At 43.2% G+C, this 26513-nt stretch overlaps 3 protein-coding genes across 5 annotated transcripts; all 3 read right to left on the bottom strand.

Moving 5' to 3' along the window:
- Nucleotides 1–131: 131 nt before the first annotated feature.
- On the bottom strand, nt 132–6428 carry gabpa (GA binding protein transcription factor subunit alpha). 2 transcript variants are annotated; one of them, XM_023835398.2, is made up of 10 exons: nt 6016–6428; nt 4228–4317; nt 3721–3865; nt 3552–3636; nt 3149–3379; nt 2437–2631; nt 2291–2347; nt 1950–2087; nt 1351–1543; nt 132–823 (listed from the first exon to the last, which is right to left on the bottom strand). In XM_023835398.2, the coding sequence occupies exons 2-10, from the start codon at nt 4302–4304 to the stop codon at nt 601–603; spliced, it is 1344 nt and encodes a 447-aa protein (XP_023691166.1). In that variant the 5' UTR covers nt 4305–4317; nt 6016–6428; the 3' UTR covers nt 132–600. The 2 variants fall into 2 exon arrangements, with proteins under 2 accessions (XP_023691166.1, XP_023691155.1); XM_023835387.2 differs by lacking the exon at nt 6016–6428 and adding an exon at nt 4681–5942.
- An 877-nt stretch (nt 6429–7305) lies between these two features.
- Nucleotides 7306–16789, bottom strand: jam2a (junctional adhesion molecule 2a). Of its 2 annotated transcripts, XM_023835422.2 has the most exons (10): nt 16542–16787; nt 12298–12363; nt 12029–12139; nt 11667–11816; nt 10862–11049; nt 10047–10149; nt 9501–9608; nt 9315–9333; nt 8791–8821; nt 7306–8530 (listed from the first exon to the last, which is right to left on the bottom strand). In XM_023835422.2, the coding sequence occupies exons 1-10, from the start codon at nt 16582–16584 to the stop codon at nt 8492–8494; spliced, it is 858 nt and encodes a 285-aa protein (XP_023691190.1). In that variant the 5' UTR covers nt 16585–16787; the 3' UTR covers nt 7306–8491. The 2 variants fall into 2 exon arrangements, with proteins under 2 accessions (XP_023691190.1, XP_072573862.1); XM_072717761.1 differs by lacking the exon at nt 8791–8821 and having other exon boundaries at nt 16542–16789.
- Nucleotides 16790–18449: 1660 nt separating this feature from the next.
- mrpl39 (mitochondrial ribosomal protein L39) lies at nt 18450–23942 on the bottom strand. The gene is made up of 10 exons (XM_023835408.2): nt 23739–23942; nt 22956–23165; nt 22314–22453; nt 21568–21667; nt 21218–21285; nt 20870–20982; nt 20641–20706; nt 20019–20172; nt 19101–19148; nt 18450–18887 (listed from the first exon to the last, which is right to left on the bottom strand). Exons 1-10 carry the CDS (start codon nt 23788–23790, stop codon nt 18789–18791), a joined length of 1050 nt encoding a protein of 349 aa, XP_023691176.1. The 5' UTR covers nt 23791–23942; the 3' UTR covers nt 18450–18788.
- Nucleotides 23943–26513: the final 2571 nt, after the last annotated feature.

The following is a 26513-nucleotide window of genomic DNA, read 5'->3' on the forward strand; positions in this document are numbered from 1 at the left end:
TGGCTGTTGCTGGAGGGGGATGCTGACTATTTTCATGTGCATATATGAGGAAGTGAAAAGGCACAGTCCTTTCTGTGGTCACTGGGGTCATGCTGCAATGCAGTGCAGGAGGAATGAAATCTGACAAGAAGTAAGAAAAGACATGCCTCTTTATTGCCCCCCAGTGGACAGGAAAGGTCCATGCATTGGGGAAATGCTAAAAGGAAAAAGTACTTTTACAAACTGAAAATACACTGCCCTGGTGGCTATCAAAAACATATGTATATACAATGGAAATGCTGAAGCGGATTTGCCTCCTAACCTGAGTACAAGTCAAACACACCCTGGACACGGACCTGATCTCATTCACACTCACACACAAAGCCGGGCACTGGAACGCTCTCCTCCGCCAAAGGACTGATGTCCAACATCCCGAGAATGACGCCTTGCAAACAGTGGCACTCATACACACACACACTCTCATACACACTTCACGCTCTTCCTCTGCCAATCACACTTTTACAGACGCTTGGGGGAGGGGGGGGCGCTCTTCCCCACACCCCCCGTACCTCCACACCACCCATGATGGCTGCTGCTACTGCTATCCCCCACTCCTCCATCTCAGCTGTCCTTCTCGAGGGCGGCGGTGGCAAGCGTCACCGTGGTAACAGGCTGGGCCAGGCCATGCAGTTGCATGCGGGCCAGTTTCTTCTGCTCGCACTCCGTCACCAGGTGGTTCAGCTCAGCCGCGCTATAGCCAATCAGCGTCTTCAGGTCGCACACAAACTTGTATACGAACCTCTTGCCCTGCACCTTGCATATCATGTCCCCGTCGTAGTAATACCTGCAACAGCGGTGACAGGGAACCTCAAATACAAACTTTAACCTGCCACACATATGTATTGTGCTGCTTTTAAAGGCTACTATGGCTGTGGTACAACTAGCTTACTGGCTTCTTTTCTGTCACTAATTTTACAGAGTTTCTGAAGAAACAGGCCCCTGTATGTCAATTTTATAAATTTTCCTCACCCCAAGTTTACATTTACATATTTAGCAGATGCTTTTGTCCAAAGCAACATACAAGCCAGGCAAATGACACATTTCTAACATTCATGTCAAAGGCATAAGTCAAAAGGCATAAGTACAGCTAGGCTGAGCTTCCGATAAAATACCAGGTGCAAGTCTAAGTAGTAGTGGAGCAGGAACTACACAATACCACCTATAACTATTAAAGTATGAATCTAATAAGACTATTCAAGGGCCAGTAAGTGTAACAGAAGGCCGTTCAAACAAAGAGAAAGGATAAAACTCCACAAACGACGGAGCCAACTTAAATAAACCAATTAAGGCATTAAGTGTCCGCGCACAGACCTGAGCGCACGGCTTAGCTTCTCGTAGTTCATGGTGGGCTTGTTCTTCCTCTGCCCCCACTTGTGGGCCACCAGCTCCGGCTGGTTGAGCTTGAACTCGCCGTCGTCTCCCACCCAGGAGATGCAGTCGCGCGCGTCCTTGTCCGTCAGCAGCTCCAGCAGGAACTGCCACAGCTGGATCTGCCCGTTGTTCCCTGAAGGGAGAAGAACGTGATGGGAGACCAGATTACACCCCTGACCTTACTATCCCGACATGTACAGTGAATTTTAACACCTCCCATCCAAAGGATAAGCCCCTGCAGTACTGGTAAATTACTTCCCCTGTTGAGAATCTAATTAGAACTCACCATTTAGACATCACTTCAACCCCCCCAAAAAATATTTTCACATAAATGCTAACACCCGTGAGGGAAAGGTCAGCCAAATACACAAACACCCACAATGTATCCTACTGACTAATCTAATCAGCACCTCTCTTCTTTACAAACAGCGTTAATTACCTGAAATAGCATCAGCGTTGTCATACACTTATTCTTGCTATGTGAGTTAGCTATGGATGTTTAAGAGGAGACGCCACCCCCAGGCCCCGCATCTGCCTACCTGTGCGGTTTCCCGGCGAGCTACGGTCTTCCCCGCCAGAGATGCGAGGGGATCTCTGTACTTTGCCCTGTTTAGTGGTCAGGACCTTGATGGTCCCAGTAGGGGTCTGCTGCACAGATGCCGGTATGATCTGCACCGCTGTGGTGGTGAAAGTACACAGGTCAAGACCAACAGTGTCACACCCAGAAAACATAGCCTGTCACACAATAGGAGACGGATGGAAATGCGATATGAAGATGTTGGCGACCTTAGCCAACCCTCTTGGGGGCAGCATTTCACCAGAAGATACCTCTCAGCCTCCAGCCCCAAAATCCCTACTTTAAAGCAGCAAGCAAACTCACGCTGATCAATGGTCACCGTGGCGATCTGGCCCGACTGGTCCTGACTGGCGAGCACGTCTGCAGAGAAAGTGTGATAAGGACCCTGAGCATGTGAACAGCGAAAGCATGTTCCTCCCAGCCTCCAAGCGCACACTGGCGAGACTCACACTTCCGCAGTAACTCCAGGTGGCTCCACAGGATCTCCCCGTGTGGCACCCTCTGGAGGAATTCCTCCTGGGAGAAGGAGCAGAGCTCCCGGCCCGAGATGTGGATGGTCCCCACGTCCACATCCACCATGCTGAACTCCTTCATCACCCACACCGCCCAGTGGATCACCTGGTCAGCGCTCCACTGGACTGGGTCTGAGGAGAGAGGTACAGCACACCCCACCCAAACAGGACGTTACCATCATATTTCACACGTGTGCACACAGACAGACACAATACACAGTACTTACCATGAAAAACCAACACACAGTATTACCAAAGGTTACACATAAATCATGACAGCAGATGATCACATTTGCTTTCACCGTCTTGTGACGTCATACAGATCATTAACGTCACAGTAGGGCAGTAAATTTAACAGCCGGAAAGTGTGTGTGTGTGACTGTTAAAAAAAAATTATATATCCATTTTGTAGGCTGTGTCACATATTCAAACAAGCATTTAGTGAACGCTTTTTCTACCTGTTCCCTGGATTGTGCTCAAAAGAATTTTCAGAAAACAAATGAGAGATTAAAAGAATAAGACAAATAATAAAAAAACAAGATAGCCCTCTCTGCACGTTACACATACAATGAACAATACATTGTGCCTGTTTACTCCTTGATCACGCATCAGGAGGACAGGAGGTGCCCAGCCGCTCCCTCCCTCTCACCGTAGGGGATGCCCAGCCGGACCTGCTCCTTCCTGTAGCCCTCCAGAGCGGCGGCCCAGCGGGTCACTTGCTCCGAGGTGTCGTCCGCGATGCCGGAGCGGTCCAGAGTGATGACCTGCCCCTCCTCCACCAGCTGGCCCTCCTCGCCCACCGCAGCGTCCGGGTCGATGACCACCTCCACCGTCTCGACCGGCTTCACGATTTCCAGGATGTTCAGCTTGGGCTCGACCCCTGCCCCAAAAAGGAAAGGGGACACACTGGCATTCTACTGACCATTGAAGAGGGAAGTGCTGGACAGTGGAAAATATTTGCTTGACAGAGGCTTCACAAACTATACAGTCATAAGTTATTAAAATTATATTATAAAACACTTGGGGGGGGCAATGTTACAGGGGTGTCTTACCTTGTCTGGAGATGACCTGCACACTGAGTTGGACTGTGCCATCTGTTTTCACTCCCTGATCAAACAAGCTTTGGTCGGGGTCGAGCTGCAGGAAATCAGGCATAACCATTAGCTTCCCAGCTCAAATCCAGTAGTGACTCACAGCAGCCCAAACACCTGGGCCAGTTACCTGTATGTCCTGCAGACAAATCTCATGCCCATCTAAGGAGCACTGGAGGCGGGGCTCCAGCAGCTTCTTCAGGTTGCCGATTGGCTCATTGATGTCAATGGCTTGTGTCACAAACTCCGCAGCTGTCAATGTCTGCTCCTCTACCCTAATCGGGGAGAAACAAAAACAGCCTGAAATAACTGGAAGGGAACTGAGGATGATACCGTAAAGACACTACATCACTTGTTTATATAATATCCAAAAAGGCAACAAAATGCAGCGAGGGATAAAGTCTGTGCCATCCAAACAGCACCTTTCACATGGTTCACTCAACATCTTTGTCACCAACCATAATCATTCAAAACTGTCTCAACATACTTCAGTTTATTAACTGGTCTATGGGGCTTCACAAGCTGCTCAATATGGCTTTAATAGTCAGATTATACCCATAGTCCAAAGGAAGCACAGACCAAACAAATTACATTTTCTACATCATGGGGATACAGACAGAAACACAAACACCCTCACCCTTCCTCCATGCATTCCTGTTTCTCCTGTCCATCAATTTCTATTTCTATCAGCTCTTCTGTGTCGCCTTTAGACATGGCTGAAGCAAATCTGTCCAACAAAGAGAACAAATGATTATTAAAAACACACCTTCTTCTGTGAACAAACAAAATGTATAAGTCTAGCAGTATCGTTTTAAAATATTTAAAATGTTTCCAAGCAAAGAACATTTTACTATAAGCCAGGTAAAAACCTTGAACCATTTAAAACAGGGGAGATTAGACTAGATGCCGCAATGCCGAATTTTCGGGAATATGCAGTACACCCCATGTTAATCCATCTGTTAAAATTACAACTCATTATATTACTCCAATGCATGGAAAGTAACCGTCAAGAAAAATATTTCGATAAGGATAAATACACTAAATTCTAAGGGACCAGACGATTTATTATAATTAAAAAACATAGTCAAACCTTGCAAACGGATCTCCCATTCCGTCCTTTGGCGAAATGTTTGAAATTCCCAGTAATCTTCAATCTCCGAAATGGTCAACTTTTAAAAGCACGCACGTTTTAAGTGAAGGCATCTGGATGCAACCACCACCCAGACTATGGACACTTAAGGCACCATCAGCGCACGCTTCTGCGTTTATCCGGTGATGCACAGCGCTGCCCTGACAGCGTGGAACTGCGTACGCAACGCCGAGGCTCCCCGGGATCGGGCAGGCCCCGCACGGCGCGCCTTCTGCTTTCCGTGGCACAAAATGCGCGAGCGGGTGGACAAAGCGAGTCCTGAAATGGGCTGCTTGCGAGAGGCAGGCCTGCATTCAGCCCACGTTATAAATTTCACCCCGTAAACACATGCAACGGGACCCCCGGTGCTACAGTAAGGGGGGCGCTGAGTTTCGGGCGAGCTGGGCAACCGCACCCCATCAGAGCGTCCAGGTGACGGAACAAAATGCCCACATTCCCGGCCCCATAGCAGCCCAACGGCGGGCAGATAATCGCCTTAAAAAGTGGCAAAAATGCGACATCTCCGCTTCCTTTCTCTCAGCCCAGCCGCCTTGTTTGCCGGACTTTATTTTCAAAAGTGCGTAGTTAAAGAAACGGAAATGGAAGAAACGGAAACGAAGCGAAGTCGGGTGATGGAGAGCAGGCCGGAAATCCTGGCGGGAGGCAGCGGAGGCTGCAGGAAAGGCGTCGGGCGCGAAGGGAGAACCGAAAAAAGTTTACAGTTTTATTTTATCATACGTGCAACTTTCATGCGTTTACTTTAAATATATTATCTAAACTCTGGAAACTGGTCGGAAACGAAAAAAGTCGCGAAGAGCTCTCAACATTTCGGCAATTGTGATAAGTGTCTTATTGTTGGATAAGGCAGAAAATACTACGTATCTCAGTAGCGAAGTGTGCACTTGATATTTAAGAGCCACCAAAACGCGCCTTATATCATTTAAGCTGCTGGCGAAGTGAAATGCATATCAGCGCTGTAGCTGCAGCTAGCCAAACAGCTAGCTAACGACACACCGGCTAGTCGCTTCTCTCCGCCAGTTTGCCGTTTACGGTTTACCGAGGCTAACTTGGGAAATCTGGAGGCCCATTAACTCGGAGGGAAATACGTAGAAATCGGCATTTTATGCTAACTAGCCAGCACTTTCCCCCACACAAACTACATATCGTCAGTATAACAATCGCTAACTGAACTTGGATCTAAGACTCCCGACTAACTCGGCTCTGGTGGGGACAGGAGAGTGAGTTATAAATAGTTAGTAGCCGTGCAGAGCTCAGACAGAAACACTTTTCACGTACCTTTTCTAGAAAACACCACAGATTTGATGCAGATATCGCAGTCGCGTAAGTCCCCCTGCGAAGGTAAACTCCGTCAGTTTGCTCTGCTTCTGGCCAGAGGGGGAGGGGGATAGCCAAATAACATTATAAACAAGCATTTCTTCCAAAATAGGTGACGGCTTCAGCAACATCAAGAACCACACTTAATGGCATCGAGGCAAAATGTAGTTATTAAAGTGAAATATACGCAATAGCGATTACTACGCAAAAATTAAAACGTTTAGTCGGAGGATATTATTGGACTACGTTTCCCAAGAATCCCGGCGCGCTTTTTTGGTGAAGCGATACTATAGTCTTTGGAATTAAAGTATAAAGCAAAATATCAATTCATAGTTCAATACATATTAATGCAACATATGAGATAATTTCGCAAACAAACATGATAATGCATGTAATAATATTTGGAAAACAAAAGTTGGAAAAAAACGTAATTTCCTGTGGAGTTTACCCAAAATGCATTGCATATATGTGTGTCCATGGTTCATGTAGTTTTTTCGCCCCGGTTTTAGCGACTGAAAAAATTGCGCCAAACAGTAGAAATTTGCTTTAGTTGAACATCTACTTACGACTGATCTATTTTAGTATTTTGTTATCGTAAGCGGCTTATTGAACCTAATTAAACAATAAATGTTTTATGGTTTGATGTCAACATAATATAGAATTAAGGCGCATATTATGAAATGCATTGAATTTGAATGATGTACAATGGAATTCATATTTATTAAATTCATTACACGTAGGGCTATTAATTGACTCAAGTAGAAAGTTGCAAATGTTCTATCAGTTGGTTGTCTATAGTACAGTTTTCTTTGCAGTGGTGTGTAATTGGGAGAGCAACATCATAGCAAAAGACAAAAAGAGACTGAATACAGGCGTGTTCACACATGGCTACAAAAATAACAAAACTGTTTCTTGAATCCAGAGTAAAACCAAACATCCAATATCAATAAAATAATGCTTCTGAATCAAAGTAGGCCTATATCTCAACAATTAAAACAATGTCCAGCAGACTAATTAGAACAGTGATAAAACAATAAAATCTTAGCCGCTTAACATTTAAAATGTCATTTTCTTACATTCTTTCACCAATGATTTTTCAAATGAACATTTTTAATTGTGAAGAAAAAATAGCATTCAAATATACTGTGTATTATGTGCCAACTAACCTCGCTCTGTATGCACTTCATGATAGCAAGTTGGCATGACTTCGCAGGCTTTCATATCTTAGGAAAAATATAGTTAATCCCCATCTGTGTTTGGTATAATTTATTTTCAATATTTTAATCAGATACATGTAAAAATTAGACATTTTGCATGAGGTATTTCTTTGTTTTGATGATAAAAAAACACAAAAGTGCTATTTAGCAGTGTGCAGCCGTCCAATCTCGATGAGATGGGAAAATGTAGTTCATGTGGACATCTTCTAATGTTGGATTTTTGCAAAAGCTCATTCTACGCCCTTAGAAATTATTCTTGTGCCAACCAACCCCGGTCCCCCCTATCATGTTCTGTATATGTTGTGTGTACTCATAGAGATAGAATGAAGACCATGATGATGTTTAACAGCTAAGGGACTGACTTTATATTAAAATGTTAACATACACATAAAGAATTTGCAGTAATGATTTTCATAAAGGAACTTTAAAACTGCACATTTTTCATTATATTGGAATTTTTACCCTAGTTTTGATTTCACCCCATCAAATGCTTTGAACTGTACAATACATAACAAGTAACACTTTTTTTAAGAAAATGGATTTAATACTGATTCCACATCCAAGAGTTCTAATGGAGATAAGTTCTTCCTTAACAATTAATTCATACATTCAAGAATTACTTAAGCAGGTCACTTCAAATCAACAGTGTTTCAAATAATAAAAACATATATACCATTCATCATCGATGTCCATTCCATTTATAGGTAAAGTATAAGCACGGAATGAACACTGAAAAGAAATCTCCCTGTATCACACTTACGCATTTTGCAAATCGCCAATCAACATCTGACGTTGATTCGTTTTGTGCTGCATACTTGAATTATTATAATTGTCTCTAGTTACAGGAAGCAATATTGAAAGGATTATTTTAATGACAGCTTCTGCATAATTAATCACACTTTAAAAAGCTCAACAGTACATTTTTCACACAGGTATTTAAATCAGTCAGGGACGTTTTTCATTAGGGTGATTGGTTGTGCAAAGATTGAACGGCTTGTTTTATGGGCATCCCGCTAGATGGCGACAGAACCTTCATCCAGTGGTACAAATCTATATGATAGGATGCATACGAGGGCATCTGTTCCATCTTGTTGTCCATCCTCCATGCGGTTAAGTCAAATACCACAATGTGTCTGATTTATTGGCAGAGATGGGCTTGGTCAGTCATTAGTGGTTTGATGTTCTGCTGTTTCCATGGGAACGGAAGATGCAGTCGTGGGTCACAGCATGAAGGATTGAGTATGTTTGAAGTCCTGAGACTACGGAGAAGAAAGGTACACTTTAAGTTCTTGACTTCTCAGAAGCAGCCAATCTCACATCAGTTGGGTCTCACCTGCATAGCAGGTCACGCATATTCCCATGAAAAACATCTTCTTACACAGAAATGAAAAAGTAAGTATATCTGTCAGAAGTCGTTGAAGGTATGTCTTCTTCCTCATTTGATTTTAAGCTGAATTTATGCCTTGCAGTTCACATTTTAAGAACAAAGGGAATGTGATAAAACAATATGGAAACTTACGCGTTGTCCTGAGTAGCTGTACATCTTATTTCTGGAGGAAAAAATACTTTTTTAAGCATACCTTTCATAAATAATTTAAATGACATCATTTTAGGAATTACTTTGCTGTGGGCCTTTTGTTGAAGCAATTAACATCTGCATAGATGTCATTTTAGCAAAGGAACATGCATGCAAACACACCTCACTTATTCCTCAAACTCTCCAAGTTATGTGCCTGTAGCCCCTGATCTTCATTATTTTACTCTTCTATTTCACACTGTCTGTCTCTGCTTGAGAATCATGTTATAGCATAGCACAGATACAGCATCAGGGTGACATGCTTCCAACATGACAAAGTCAAATTAACGTTATAGTGTAATAGTGGTATTATTATACGACTGGTGAACTGATTTTGCTTTAAATCCATTCTAATTTGGTACTTCATTTTAACTCCACTTCCAATATAAGGGCAGAAATGTTTCTGGAATGTTCTTCCTGAGTGATGTTAGATCTAATCTGGTTAGAGAGAGCAACAAGGTTTTTACCGGTTTTCTCTGTGGTCTTCTGCAAAAAAAAAAAAAAGAAAAGTGAAAATAATTAAACCCACAACTATCCACTTCAACGTGTCTATAGTGTTTATCCACATTAAAAGATGTCTCTCAGAGGTTCCTTTAACAGCTGTACAATTCTTTGTTGCTGGTGTAGCCGATGCATGTAGACGGCAGACTCACTCCTGCAGATGCGCTTCCGACGTGCATAGAAAAGCCCCAGGATGCACAAGCAGACGGCCAATATGGTCCCAACAGCGGCAGCGGCAATCAGAGGCACATTTAGGTCACCTGGCAGACAGAACAATTCACCTGTTTGCTTCGCAGTGGCTTGGCTAAAACTCAAACACACACAATGCACTCGAGCAACCTGGATTTGTACCCGGCTGTCAGTCCTACACACCTACCGTGTGTTCCTGTGAGCCAAGTGGTTTTGCAAGCAGAGACTGTCATCACCAAGCATTACATTTAAATGTATCTATTTGGCAGACTTTTTGTCCAAAATGATGTACAATTGAGGAAAGACATAAAGGTCCCTGGATCAGTTGAGGATAAGGGCCCACAGGCATATGATTACTCTGCCAGTTATAGGATTTGAACCAAAAACCTTTCAAAGAGGGACACTGTCAACCCAATCAGAACATTTCTCAAGAACCTCAAAATGTTTTTCATGACGTCTCATTGATGCCAGGTGCCAATAATTTAAGTGACGTGCATCAAAGAACTCACCGATCAGCATCTCCTGCGCCTTGCAGCTCTTCGGCATTCCCACCCCATTCTCCGCCTCGCAGTGGTACAGTCCAGAGTTGGACCGGGAGACTGCCGAAAAGCGCTGCCTCAAACAGGGGGGGAGGTGAGGAATTGGACAGATTACATTTACTTGGTTTATGCAATGGTCTTTCCATAATACCTTGATAATATACTGAGAAGCAATTAAACCAATAACCAACCAATTAACTACTCCTCCCCAGCAGATAGTTTTAGCCAAAATTCAATTTCAGTTAGAACTCCACAGGTTTGTGACGCTATATCAGGACACATAAGAAACAGTGCTACTTATCACTCATTCTGTAAATGAAAGGAATGGTTTGTCAGTAATCAAACTTGCATACATTCTAACAGATTCATGCATTTCTGTTTTGTTTAACTTGTCTTGTTTTGTGCTTTGTGTTTTTATAAATATTATATGTGCTTTTGTTTTTTGTTTTTTTAGTTTAGACTGAATTCCATCCCATCAGTGATGCACCATAACCAGCAATCGTGTTTGCCACCACTGTAACCACACATTTGCATGGGGCCCCTGAGGTTTGGGGGCCACAAGTAATCACTACATTGGTAGTTACTCTGTAGTAACTTTTTAGGGGGCGCCGCAGAAAACAAACCCGCCCCTGACTGCAACGTCTTACGAATCTAATAGATGTGATCTATCATTACAAATGTACTTACATTAAGTTAATATCACATAAGTGCTACATTACTCGGTATATTCCGACTGGAGGCTAAAGGAAATAGGACTGGATGCTTCCAGAAGCTTCACTTCTCACCAGGGTTCCAATGTTAACGTCTAGGGTGTAGTTCATGTTGGCTGTGCCACTGGGCCCGAGCGGCTTGTTGTCCTTGAACCACTTGTATCTTGCGCGGGGGACACTATGCTTGTCCTGGCAGTGCAGTTCCACCGCCGTCCCAGACAGCACTGAGCTGGGAATCTCACAGGTGGGAATGGCGGGGGCCACTGCATGGGTCAGCGGAAGCAGAGGCAGCAGGCCACGGGGGAGCATTTATCATCGGGGTGGGTAGGTGGAGAGTAAAGCATGGAACATCATGCTGACGTTAACAAGCGAAATACATGTCTCATCTTCATCAAGGCAGATGGAGATACAAAACAAGGACATTGCAATATATCACAGCTGTAGTGCACATTCAGGACTATGAAGCTACATGAGGTGGCCAATCAGCGAAGGAACCTGTTCATTTGATTTTAAAACCTGATAAAGACAATAAAAAACTGATGTTTGACCTTTGCAGTACTTTTTTCAACAAGTTGTAATTTTCCCAAATTGGTTTGGAAAGGGGAAAAAAAATCAGTTTCATCTTAAGTGACTATTTAATATGTAGATGGGATCTGGGGAACATCTGAGGTATGAAGAGCTGCTGTGCTCACAAACGAGTCCTGAACAGGCAATAAATTATCTGAAAACAATCTGGGGAACAGCAAGAGGTATGTGCTATGAGTATCACAAAACTTTGAGTTCCCCAAAATTCGTCAGAATATGAGCCAGTAGAGGTTTGACTTTAATCTGAGGAGAAGGAGGAGGTTGTAGTGACCTATAAACACACACAGAATCTCACCCAGTACTTTGAGGGTGACGTTGGCCTCTCCTAGCGTGACTTTGTCCTGAGCTGCAGTGACTTCACACTGGTACACCCCCGCGTCCTTGTAGGTGACATCGCTGAGTGTTATTGTCGCCCCACTGATCTTAGCACGCCCTGCAAAGTCCCCTTAAGGGCCAATGGAGGAAGTAAACACAGTACTGAGAGTCTGTCCCGATAGATGTCCCCTCCGCCTCATTCCTGGCTTTGCCGCTCTACCACATTCACCACTTCTTACAAACTGCTGTTCCTGAATGGGCGTTAGTAACACACAAACACACACAGACAAACTACAGCCAATCAGAGCTCACCAATGCGTCGGAATCGGTCAGGCCGGGTACCTGTGAATTCGTTTTTGTAGTAGATGAGGGATACTCCTTTGTCCCTTTTCTTCCATTCAATTCGAGGATTGATATCCGTCTCCGTCTTGAATTCACATGATAATACTGCATCTGTGATGCATCATGACAAGGAAAGGGCAGAGCAAAGGTTATTAAAAAATAAGGATAACATGAGAAGGACACACAAATCCCTACTGAAGACAGCAGTTTGACTGCAGGAATTAAGGTTGTGAGCCACTCCTCCCCCCCCCCCCCAGTTGTCATCTCACCTTGATTCTCATGAACTTCCACGTTGGACTTCCTGGTGTTCACGGTTACAGGTACAACATCATGACCTGTAAAGAGAAACATGAAGGACAACATTAGCTAAACTGACAGCTAGAAGATGCAAAAATGTCAAAGTCTGTCTTGAGAGAAGGACAACTAATCCATCAAATAACCACCAGTACAGACATGAACAGCTTGACCGTCAATATCCAGTTGAAGATGAACGTGCATCAATCATATTTTGACCCTTTGAAATGGGCCATAAGGGCAAAAGTCATCAGTGTTTCCTTTCTGACAAAAGGTTAATGTTGATGATGCAGATGGTCCTGTTGGTTTACTGAGACTTATTCTTTTCTTAGCCATCCTGACAGGAAGCTGGTGCTGGGACAGGCCCTTCCTCCATGAAGACTTTTAAATGAACCCAATTCCTATTGTGAAGTTCAGGAAACAACAACCAGCGAATGGAAAGGAAGTGGATGAAAAACTGACCCTCAATCAGTCTCTGAACGGCACAGATGCACCAAACGACCAACTCATGTTAACCTCGGTAACATTTACAAAGTGATGTACAATTGAGAACTTGGAACTACTGGGGTTAGGGGCCTTGCTTGGGGTGCAGTGGTGAAATCACTCTGTCAATCCTGGGTAATGAACCAATGACCTTCTCATCACAGACACAGAGCCACACACTGCCCCCCTATCATGCTAATCAAGTTATGGAATTGAACAGAAAAGCCAAAGGGATCATCAAGCGTTCCTCCATTCGCAGCAAACACATTAGTTCTGGTCCCCCTTCTTAGAAGTCCTGCGCCTCTCTTAACTTCAGCCAGTTATTCTTGTCTCTATAGTCTCCAGAAGTGACCAACAATTTCTTGTTGTCTCTATCTTGCTAACTCATTTTGCCCCAATACGACCCAGCCACCTGTGACAGAACTATAGACGAGACTCAAAACCTACACACCCTGGACCCTTCTGCAAAACAGCACGTGCATGTACACACATTTATATTCATGCCTAAGGCCAGAAATATTAACAGCAATCCTAAATGCCTCTTCTTGGTCCTAAAACAATTCTTCTTCCACATTGTCAAGCAGCCATGTTTTGTCAAGAATCTCTTATGGCACAGGGAGCCTAACCTACGTAACCGCGGTAACACTTTCACCAACACTTTCTCCAGCGGATACCCCACACGGGAACAGTTAAAGGAAGAGTGGGTATAATATCTAAACTGCAAAAAAAAAAAGCCTGAAACAAACTGACGATCCAAATGTGACGCAACAGCAGCCAGCTAACACCGCGCATTATATGCAATAGGAAACCCTCGAGAGAGGACTCCAGTGGAAGCTGAAATGCGAGCTCCGGCTGTCCTGCGCCAGGCGTTTTATCACCGAGCTGCAGCTGTGCATGGAGCCTGTCCTTGTGGCTGCCGCACCTAATCGCCAAGTCCCTCCCCCAGTCCCGGGTAGCGTGGTGTCTGCTTCCCAGAGGCGCGATCCCTCTCTGGGGGCCATTGTCACGCCTGTGGCAGAGGGGTGCGGCTCCTATCACCCCTCCCCCGCCCCCCCCCCCCATTGTGTGACCATGGCTGAAAAGAAAGGGAGACTGTGTTACCAGATAACCAGCAAGGCCTCAGCTACAGGCCAGTGTTAATTCAAAAGGCAGTCACAACAGGATCTGCACCCCGCATTATCCAGATTCATCCTTTCTTTTTAACACTCTTTATCCAGTTGCAATGAATTTACATATATTTACATTTATTTAGCAGACATTTTTATCCAAAGTGACACACAATTGAGGAGGCAGGCTGAGTCAGTCCCTAGAGCAATTAAGTGCCTTGCTCGAAGGCCCAACAGTGAAAACACAGGATTTGAACCGTTAATTTTCCGATCACGGTCTCGGTGCTCTCACCCTCTAAACCAAATGTCACCCCACAGCGAGGTATAAAAGCAAAAGTAAAATGAGAAAACAGCCTTAAAACCATAAAAGGTAACTAATTATTTAAATTTCGATCTGATTTAAAAACCCAGTACATTTGATTTGATTAAAAAACTGGAAACACAGAGGAAGGACAGGTTTGGGGCTTCTGGGAAATAAACTATTTTGTCTATTTTTTTTCCATCTGCCCCATCTGGACAGAGGAGGAATAAAATTATCTTCACCATCCTGGACATGTTTCAAAAACATGGATGTCTGATCTGATACAGCAATCTTGCTGCTTTTATTACAGCTGGGGGGGTACAGATGGGGCCATGTCAGAGAGTTTGTGTCGCTCAAAGCGGAGGCACATCCTTAACTGCTGGTAATATCCACTGTACGCTCAGGACCTTTGGAGACACTGGAAAAACCCTACAAGCTTCAAGCACTAATTCCACAACAGCAGAAACAGGCATGAGATCAGGCAGAGAAGTAAACAGATGATTCAACCGTCACACTGGGCTACAGAGCCCAAGCTGTGCTCCATTCTTGGTTCCCTGGCCCACCTAATAAATTACCAAGGGACCTACACAATTAAAGTGAATGACCACATAGACACTGTCCTACAGGAATCGGTCTTCGTTTCCCCTTGTAAACAGGAACAGGAACATCCACAAATCTCTAATCCCCAGAGGTCATGATTGGAGACACTTATCTGCTGTCAATCTTAAACAGGCGGGGAAAATCATGTATCCTTGAGGATTTTTTCAATTACCACAGTTTTGTTTGACACAGAAGCCTCTTATTAAAACAGCCACAGAGTATAACAGAACCGTGTATCAAACAGGGAGTCGCTCAATATATCAATACGTATTCAACCATGTGCTGAAAGAAGGGAAAGGTCTTTAAATAGCCAATTGTGCCAGTGCTGAGGAGTGACAAACATATTCACCATAGTTTACAGAAAAAGAAAAGTGTCACACATTGCCTGTTCCCAGCACAGACCATCAACACTGTAAATCACATTCACCATCACTGAAGACCTTCTTCCACCCAGTGATGGACGTGAGCAGAGCTCCAAATCACAGACAGGGCATTTAAATTGGAGTATGTGTTGATAGGCCTGATCTGATGGTTAGAAGGCTTCTCCATGCCACAGTAGGAGATGGACACAGTCATTTAACTGTCTATTAAGTCATAGATACACACACACTAATGCACAATTGCTCAGAGAATAACTGAGAAAAGGAGGTCGCCTGACATACTGTGTGAGACGTACTGTAAATTCTGATAAGAGCTTAGGAGCAAACTCATAAACCCATACTATCCATCCATCCATCCATCCATCGATTTTCTGAAACTGCTCAATCCCATACTAATGACATCTAAACTATCCAAACGATAATTCAGCTGGGACTAGAGTCAAGTGAATATTGAGGTCATTACTGCAAAAAGTTTAAGAACACACCCTCCCAATCTGAAATGACTGGCAAAGCATATGCACCCATCAGAAGTAAATTCAAATTGAATGCATAGGTACATTGTCAACATTACAGGACATCAAATGTAAAGGCATCAATCTTCGATGCTTAAAGTCCAATTTAGGCAATTACAGAAATAGAAACGTTAATTTACCCATTACCATAAAGATGTATCACCTAAAATTGGATTAAGAACTTCTACCTAATAAATCTAAAATTAAAAAATGAGACTTTTATAAAAAATTAAATGCAGACGTAGCACCATTTCATCTGTTGCTGAATTTAGCATTCACATACATATATTACATGATATATTATAGGCAATATACGGACGTTCTTTTAAAACCTAAAACACATCAAAATGTCTGTTAATGAGCTCAGTTGGTTGTGTGTACTTCTAACCGGAGTTACACCAGCATTTTCAATGTAAATAAAAATACATAATTCAATGACCACAAAGCTAATCTTTTTCCGCATAAAGCGGTTACATTCGTATTAATTTGAGATAATTCATCTAGTCTGTATTACTATGGCTATAGCACGACCGGTTGCGTAATTAATATTAGTAAATATTAAGGAGTTTTATAACTAACTTTCTTTAAAGCAACAAACAAAATACACCAATAACGATAAGGAAAAGGATAAGGAGTGAAGCATATTTTATCAGTGTTCTGCCACCGTAATCGTTTTAGAGCAAAAACTATTCACTTTTTTCAAAGCGCACCACAGGTACTTACGGTAAACAGGAATAATTGTATTAATAATTATGAATTAAGTACGAGACTACGCATTACCAGTTCCGACTTGATAAAAATGCGTTACATTAACAGCTGGTGGTAGCGGGTACTTACTCAGGAACAGCAGGAGTATAGCGGAAAGGATGGAGATTTTCATACTAATAGGTGATGTGGGCCACTGTGGGTTTTGAAAAGCTATCAGAAAGTAATTATGAGATAAATCTTGCACTTTTTGTAAGGACTTTCATACGACCTGTAAGTGGCGGGGGTAACGAGCGCAGCTCCCCAGCTATGAGTGCGTCTTTGTGGGGGAGTGCTGTCGCTCAGCGGGGGAGGGCCGGAGGGCTGTACCCTCCGCAGCGTCCGGCAGTCGATCACTAGCTTAACTATTTTCACCTTTTTTGTGAATGCTTGTCTGTGGATATAGAAGTCAATTTCCGCCAATGTGATGAAAAAATATCCCATAAGTCATTATATAAAAATTTCTCTATCCGGGGGGGAGACGTTTTTTATTCTGGTCAATATGGTACTATAAATCATTATTTCAAGAGAGTTTCTCGTGATTTCGACATACCAAGTTTCATTTACTTGAAAAGACATAAAAACTGCAAAGGCTAAAACAATGAATAATAAGGTATTATTCTAATAATAAACCCTCTTTTCATTTGCAGCCTTCACAAAACTACATATCCTAAATTTAACATGGAACGCACAGGTAGGCATATTTGCACGTTTATTTTAAGCATTATATCACTAAAAAACCCATCAACTACCATCATGACGGCCATTTAGGCCTAACCCCTTACATTAAAATTAGCAATCAGTTCAGAAAAGTCAGGATACTGTTAATTGTTATCACTGCTTTGATCACGTCCTGTACGGAGGCGGAGAAGCGGGGTAAGATAAGCATTTGTCTCTGTATACACATGAAACGCACAGGAATGTCTTTGACCGTGTCTTTGGCTTGGATTTGTGACAAAGCTGTAAATTCTGGAGTTGTTATTTTAACAAGTATTCAAGTGGAAACGGGGAAAAACATTGGCAACGCATTTTAATGGACGTCATCTGCCTATGTTATGCCCTCAGCTTTAAAGCAACGTTTAATTCATTAAAGACCACCGGATAACCGCAATCACTATAAACAGATATAAACAGCCTTTTCTCTGCCTTGGTGACCCCAAGAGTTGAAATTGTGCTTAGATCAAACATTTGGTACGACAGCTTGATCTATTCTATCCCTGCAAGATTTTGTCAGCCGAACGGATTGAGAACATTTGTCTTTGAAAGCCATTTAACTTTCCAGCGTAATCATTGCTCATTCCAGCCCCTTGGCTAATTACACGTGCAATCTGGAATTTTGAACAAGCCAACAATGGCTGTTTTTATTTTGCTGGTTTTTAATCCAAGCCTAATCACTACAAATACTGCATTAAACCACAGGTTTGGGGGAACAGTTTCATGGTTCAAAGACAACCACAGGCAGGTGGACACTTCTGTAAATACCCTGAACCAGATTTCCAGATAGAGGTGCAGAAGAAACCGGCTGGAATTGCTGACGTCACCTTTGAATTTATGGAAAGTTCAAATGAAAATCCACTTCTCAGACCTAACAGCCCTAAAGGGGCCGCCTGTTAAAGACCCCTGGTTTGAATGTGCCCCCCCCTCCACCTGTCCCTCACCCCACCAGCCCCAGCTGCTTGGTGACACAGCCGTGCTGGACGTCGACTCAAACACAACAGGGCCACTGTGTGAGCAGAAGGCAGGACTGCTGACAGCCTGACCCCAGCCCTCCCAACACACGCAGAAATACTTCAACTGGGTTTGGACCCCTCCCCGCCTGAGTTTTAACCACACAGCTGGTTTGGACACATTTCCATGATGACAGAACCACCAAGGTTCATGCTTGACACAGAAATTACCCTCCCCCCCATAATGCTGTATAAGTTCATATAGATGCAATTAACAACTATGACAATTACCCAAATATAGTAATAAAAATCATATTGTTTGTCGACATGTATGTGGGTTTAAGAAGTCATTTTATTTTCCCAAAAGCGTTTGAAACAGAAGATAGTCTCGAGAACTTTGAAATATTTTGTAGAACAAAAATATTTCATACTGTTTGATTTACAATATACATTTGTGAGGAATTTTCACAATTTCTACATGCAAAAGAAATACAAAATAAAAATATAAGTCACTTTATTTGGGTTTATTTATCAAAGGGAAAGAATCTAGACTGTCCGTGAATGAGTGTGTCGGTCAGAACGCAGATGGACACAGAGGAGAACGCGAAAATCTTCCCCACTTGTGTTGCAGACACAGACACACGCGTAGAGACGTCAGGAGCAAGAGGTGACATCACTGCTGTGCTGGGGAAGGAGCATTCTGGGATTGCTGCACTTCAGAACCAGGAATCTCCGCTACAGCTGCTGGCTCTGGGGACGCAGGCACCTCCACCTGGAGACAGACAAGGACAGGAATACGGAGGCTGCATTTCCGGACTCCCGCTGTTCTCTCAGCCAGGCAGAATCGTACGGTTGTATCCCTGATTACAGCGCATGACCGCAAACTGCCGGTATAAAAAACAAACAGCTGTGCGAATAGAGAGAGCCGGGCATGCTGAGTCACCTGTCGGCCCGTAAAGTCAAATTAAACGAAGGATTATCTTACCAAGCGCTCGGCTCTCTCTCTCAGCCTCCGCCATACCGTGTGGTGAGCCTGAAAAGATAGATGATAGATGTAAGGGTCGTCACTCACACACACACACACAAGAAAACTTATCAGCCTTTTAATAAGTATGCATAAAGCATATAGTCAGTAATGTCATTCTTGCCACTTGTATTTAAGACAAAGTATTTCATATTTCAATATACAGTGATCCCCCGCTATATCGCGGTTCAGCTATCGCGCCCCCGCTATATCACGGATTTTTCCCTGAAGCATCACAGTTCTCTGCGATGTGTGTATATGTATATATACATATACATTAGATATTATTATTGTGTTACTCATATCCTTAGCCCGACATCCACATATCATATGTGTTTACAAAGTTTACATGTGTTTAAAGCATGTGGGAGGGGTATTTTAAGGCTTAAAATATAAAAAATGTGTATTTATATGGTCTTTCTATATCGCTGATAAAATTGCGGATTTTCACCTATCGCTGATGGGTCTGGAACGTAACTTCCGCGATAGGGGGGGATCACTGTATTTCCAATTTACACTATTTTAACTTTAATATTTTATATCTATACTTATTTATATTTTACTTGTATTTTATTTGTATTTTAGCTAATTTCATTTTTTAATTTAAATTTAGCTTTATTTCAAAATATTTCTTATTCATTTTACTTAGATTTATTCCATCCTTCCATGATTTCATTGATCTGTATCTTAGTTACTTCTGTCTGATTTTATTTTAATCTCATATATGAAGCACTTTAAGATGCATTCCTTGTATGAAAAGTACTATACAAGATGATGATGATTATTATTATTATTATTATTATTATTATTATTATGTATTTAACATTACCATGATTAATTATGAACTCTAATTACAGGTGAAGCCATGTTACTGCCCACCTGCAGCTGCAGGGGCAGAGAGAGCCCCTGTGCTCGGCGATACAGCCCCAGTTCCGTCTGGCCCAGACTGTGGATCGCAGTCACTTCATACTGAGCGCATAGGCCCGTCCTGGCCACTAGGGGGCCTCCACTCAGCAGCACGTGGTCCCCACACCTGAGAGACAACAGCAAAGGCAGGGCCCCTAATGTAGATGGAAGGGACAGGTCCCACAGGAACAAGCAGGCACACAAAGGCATTTGCAGCGGAGTATTACAGACACTGCCCGGGTTACGATGGTTTGTGTTGTGATATTTTGACTTTAAAATGTAGTCCAATTCCAATCTGTTTTTCACTTTCAGTACATTACTCAATAAATTACATGAGATATTCAGTATTTATTGTAAAATTGGCTTTGTGTTAATGCTTTTGCCCAACTGTATGTTAATGTAAGTGTTTAGGCATGTTTATGGTAGGCTAGGCTATGATGTTTGTTAGGTGTAGTGTAGTGTATTAAAATGCATTTTCACCTTACGATACTTTTGCCTTACAATAGGTTTATCGGACCGTAACCCCATCATGACCCGGGGAGGGTCTGTACGGTGTAGACAGGGCACGTTTAGGTACCAGCTATACCAGACTGACCTGTAGAGAGTCACTAAACCGTTTCCACTCTCCTCCGCTCTGTCTTCCACCTCTTTCTGCTTACAGCTGAGACAAAAGCATTTGAAGGGAGAAAAAAAATGTTTCCATCATATGTGCAAAATTTCAGTCACAATTTCCTTTTGGGGGGGGGGGACCGACATCTGTGGGAAGGAGGCAGTGGTAAGAAGGTGATGAAAATTAGAGGTAAGGCCGAGGTCACGGAAATCACCTGCTGTGCACAAAGACCTCCAAGGCCACAGAGGGCGACACTTGCAGAGGTTCCCAGGGCAGATTCTGTTGGATGAGCTGGTGGGCATCCTGGGTCAAGGACCGAAGCGCTTCCTGGAACCATCACCCACCAATCCAATCAGTCAGAAACACAAAATGGAAAAAAAGCCTCGCTCTTGTGTATAGCCAGAGATATCTACATATATACATACACACACACACACACACACACCTGTTCACCACATCAGTTTTCATCCATAAACAGGCACAGCATCTCTGACCCAAGGTTCTGGACATAATGACTACCCTCTTGGGACCTTTGTGGAGACAGACTTCCTGAAGCTCTCACCTTTGACGGCACCCAGGAGTCTAACCGTGGATCCAGGACAATATCGCAACAAAAGGCTCCTGAGGTCACTGCAGACACACGTACCGGTAAGAGAAGTGGAGGAAACAGCAGGTCCAGGTCACTGCTTACACACTAGGCTGCTACTTGTGTTTATAAACTCGTCTCATGCAAGTATTACATTTATTACACGTTGGCTCAGCCATCTTCTGGCCAATGGCAGAGCTAGCATGACAGAGGAGTAGCACATCCTGTAACCTGGGCACCCGAACAGGCCTCTTTATGGCACTGCCCCCTGTAGGCAGGTCTGTATATCGTCTGTGCACCAGACGCATCACTGCAATCATCAATACCTGGTAGCTCTGGGCTTCTCAGAAGCTCCACAGCAAATTCTTCCTTGAAGGCGTTCTGAAGCACCTGGCCGAGCAGAGCGGCACACGAGCGCCAGTATGCCTGGGGAAAGAGATGGCGCCCTCTGGTGACATCCCAGTAACACAGAAACAGGCAGGCAGCTAATAAACCAGCAGTGATGCAGCACCAGAATTCTAACTGGAACCAAAGCTGGCGGCAAGCTGGCTGTTAGACCAGTGGATACAAAGGAAATGACAGGTATCAGGATGTTACTACTCACACCTCCCAACGGTCAGGAACAAACCAGAGGAGGCGGGAGTGCAAATTAAAACATTACAACCAGTGAAAAGAGAACAGCCTCTTAGAGCAGGACAATGCAGAATGGACAGCTTAATCTGCAGCTATACATCACAGACCAAGAGACAAAGAGCGGCCCAGTAATATTAATATTTGCATTTATGTTTAGTAAAGGTCCAGAACGAACCAGCAGAATCCTCTGAGACCTGATGTACGAATAATTAAATACTCAACTGGTTGGTTGAAATAAAATTTCGGTCTGGATATTTCTGGACCTGGAGCTGTTCAGTTATAAACCCCTATTAATAATAATAATAACAATAATAAATAGAATACCACATTCTTTGTGGTTGATGTTTGTCTGTATCTTCAAGCTTTTATACAGGATTCTTGGTATTAACCGGTGTTCGCTGTTTCCGAGTTGAGAGACAGAGAGAGAGCTGGTTGATACCTTGTTGACATCATGGGGTTCTTCCATCTTGAAATGAAGCAGCGACAGAGAACAGGAGTGGGTGAGGGGCTGGTGCATTGGCCAAGGCTCTCCATCCACCAGGGCCAGAGCTGAGCTGTTAACGTGCCACTCTGTCAGGTCTTCAGGGGAAACAGGTCGGGGGGGGGGTTTAAATCTAAACACCAGCATGCTTACCAAATACCCTTCCTGTGCAGAAAACATGTAGGTAGAATATTATAACATCTTAATTTTTTTCGTTTTTAGTTTAGTTTTAGTTTAGTTATTTAGCAGATGTGTTTACCCAAAGCAATGCACATTTTTGAGAAAGCAGGGTCAAATTAAAGATCTTGCTCATGCTCTCAACAGTAAAAACACTGTGCAGACTATGGGATTCGAACTAACAACCTTGTGATAACAGGTACAGTGTTTTCTACCCATTGAGCCTAACACCGCCTCCAGCAAAAATTACACTAGAGAGTACCTGTGCCCCCTCAACATCGCATACAGTCCATGTCACTGCCCCTGCCCCCCCCGCGCATAAATCTCAACATCGCATACAGTCCATGTCACTGCCCCTGCCCCCCCGCGCATAAATCTCAACATCGCATACTGTCCATGTCACTGCCCCCCCCCAATACTCACGACGAGCACAGCAGTGTGGCGTGGAGATGCCTTTGTTCATGATGAGCAGTGTCCCCTGCTGACCGGGCACCTGCAACGTAACCTCCATCTTCTCTGTGCGTGTGATGAGAGCGCGCTGCCTGGCCTGCTCCTTGGCGAACAGGGCACTGCGCAGGGCACGCAGCTCAGTGGCCGAGGGTCGCGCAGCCGCTGTTGCCGTGGATGCCATCCCTGTTGGAGGAAGAGACATTAACGCTTTTCCTCTTCACGCCAAACGCTCCATCACTATAAAGAGAATCTCCCTAGAAGGCAGCTAGATGGCATATGCAAGTTAAAATTAAGCAGCTAAAATCACACTTTTACCCCTTCATAATTTTTTTTTAAATTAATTTCTAATGAATCAATGGTGCAATGGTATAAAGCCTTCATAGTTGTTTTTATTGAGGCTCTTAACCATTTTGGAAGTTGCAAACTAAACACAGTAAAATTATTTGCTTTGATTACTATCCATGTGAATTTAATTGATAATGATATGTCACTGAAATGACACGTTGGAATTAGTATTACAATATTTTTAATTAGCACCTTATAATGAAATTTACTTCAGATTTAATGTATTTTGAATTAAAGACAGAGATGTCTGTACTCTTCCTGTTTCTGACTGACAGTAAAATATCAACAATACTTCCAATAATAAATAATTGTACATTTAATAGATACACTGTCACGGAAATCAGACCAAGGTCAGCTATGCTAGAAAACCGTGGCACTGGAGTAAGTGATGACAAGGAATTGTGTACTCACGACGGACGAACACTTCACACATAAATCTACGCGCCATGGCCGCTCCCGGCATCTTGGCTTTTAAACACAGGTGTTTATGGCTGAAAGACTGTATCGCTCTTCAACTTGCAAACGGAATCAAACGTGAAATCTAGTCATGCGCCGCCTCAGCGTCTTCGGTCTTTTGTGCGCCGTTTAATGGTGTCCGTCCTGAACTGAGGATGCGGACATAAACGTTCCGAATACCTTTTAGGCTACTAAATTCCATCAAGCCGATTTGTTGTTTAATATAATTGTATACCTCGTGAATGAGTCAATTCAGGTGTTATTAGTTAGTGCATTTGAAGAGAATTTAATGGATAATGTATTTTTAAAAATGGCTAAATGTGTATTCTATGTATATGCATGGATCCATCTGATAATTTATCATAACTGCATATTCAATCCTGAGTCGTGTTCTACGTTACTTAAAGATATCGTTCATCTGCGCCACAGTATATGACGTTTTTTCATTAATCTTTTCTATATAAATCATTCCAAAATCATAAATTGTATATATTTTGCCATAAACACATATTACCATATTCAGCTATCCGCATCAGTGTTTCCCAAACCAGTCCTCACACTGCGCAGATCCACATTTTTGTTTTATCTCAGTTCCCAGAACACCTGACCCAAGACATCAGGAGCTTAAAATACTTTACAGGTGGTTTGGAAAACACTGGTCTACATGAAACAATGGAAAACTGGATTCATCAGACAAGGCAGCCTCCTTCCATTGGTCCAAGGTCCCTTTCCAATGCTTGTGTACCCATTGTAGGCACTTCCAGCAGTGGACAGGCATCAGCATGGACACTCTGACTGGCTTGTGTCTACGTAGCCCCATACACACATAACTCAATACCCTGTGTGCTGTGATCATCATCAAAATTATCTGTCACTTCTGCCACAGCAGCCAATTAGTTGATTTGCATGAAATGTGATAACCTTGTTTCAGATCCTGCATCAATGAGTCCTGGCCAGCCAACAGCCTGTCAGCAGTTCATGGTTTTTCCTTCCTCAGATCACTCTCTCTAGATACTCACCACAGCTGACCTTGACTATCCCACCAGCCTTGCCATTTTGGGAGGTTCTCTGACCCAGTCATGACTTGGTCCTCGTCAAAGTCACTCAGCTCATTACCTCTGCCCATTTCTTCTTCATTCAACATGTCTACTGCAAGTGCCAAATGTTGACTTACCGTCCAATATGTCCCTCCTTGATAAGCACTATGTTTACTAGACAGCCGACATAATGCACTTTACGTGGGGGTGATCATAATGTTTTGACTCTTCAGTGTATATAACCTAATGATGATGGTGTCTGTCCACACACCTTGGACTGAGAGAATTGTAAAAGTTAACAAGCTTTATTCATCCCTATTTCAAATTGTGCAATTTTTAGAATTTTTATCATGATGATTAGGAGTTTCAAACAAGCCTCTGTTGCTTGCGTTTGATGTTTGCCTTATCATCAATAGCCACACTGGTTTCCTCTGGGTACTCCAGTATCCTCTCATCATCAAAACATACACTTAACTGGTCTTTCCTCTGGTCTTTCCTGTCTTCTATGAATGCACAGGCATCCCATTCAGGGTGTTTTCCTGTCTCTTTCAGGTTCCATCCCCTCATGACCCAAGCCAGGATAAGCAGTTAAAAAGGGTGGATGGAAATTTAAATTATTTAAAAAAATCTATGACCTCCACAAGTCATTGGACTCCAAGAGAAAACTGGAATACTCCAGTGGAAATCCACACAACACAGGGAGAACATGCAAACTCCACACACACATGCATGTTGGCGTGTCTATCTAAATGGAGACCTTCCATTCATTTCTATAGGAAAAACCACAATCCCAATCATGACACCCTTAACCCCTACCCATCCCTAACATTAACCATAAGTAACCAACCTTGAACGAACTGCTGACTTTATAACAGTTCTAACAGTCATAACAGCTGAAGGTTGTCATTAAGCTACAATAAATGTATTAATATACACTCCATGAATACATAAATATCAAACACCTGGGTAGCACTGCTGCCTGAAACTACCCTGGAGAACAAGCTAATCTGAGCTTGACAGACAACATAACCCCCATTCCTCCAAATAATAAAAACGCTCAGAAGAAATCTCAGTTAAGTCTTTTATTGATAGTCAGTCATATCACACAGTGACATCACAAATTTGCAGCCGCACCCAGCGCTGGGAGGTCGCATGGTGAGAGCTGCGTGGAGTGACTCAACAGGTTATGCATCTGGTCAGGATGGTCAGGATAGTCATGGGTTCATATCATATCACCGTTGGGTCACTGAGCAAAGACCTTAAGCCCGACTGCTCTGGGGACATTGGCTGACCCCAGAGTTCCGCAACAGGAAGCAGGAGGTGGAGACCCGAGATGCGTCTAAGCCTGGAAAGGAAAACGCTGCTACGCTGGGGTCAGTACTCTGAAGACCCCAGTCATGGACAGCATTAACCTCCCCAGACCAAATACAGCTGGCTTATGTGTGACCCCAGGCTTATGGTGCCCATTGGCCACTCGGCAGAACCACAGAACCACAGAACCACAGAACCACAGACGCTGGACTATGGGAAGCTTGCCAGCAATGAAACACTTGGTATGGGAGACACCTTCATAACCCAGGAAAACTGCACTGGTGACACTGTAGCAGACAAACTCTGTATAAATTCCCCAGTTATTTTATTAGTTTAACTCCTCAATCCATCTACACATGATTATTTACCTGATTTAATGTAT

Source organism: Paramormyrops kingsleyae, chromosome 1 (assembly GCF_048594095.1).
Source record: "Paramormyrops kingsleyae isolate MSU_618 chromosome 1, PKINGS_0.4, whole genome shotgun sequence".
Taxonomy (NCBI): domain Eukaryota; kingdom Metazoa; phylum Chordata; class Actinopteri; order Osteoglossiformes; family Mormyridae; genus Paramormyrops; species Paramormyrops kingsleyae.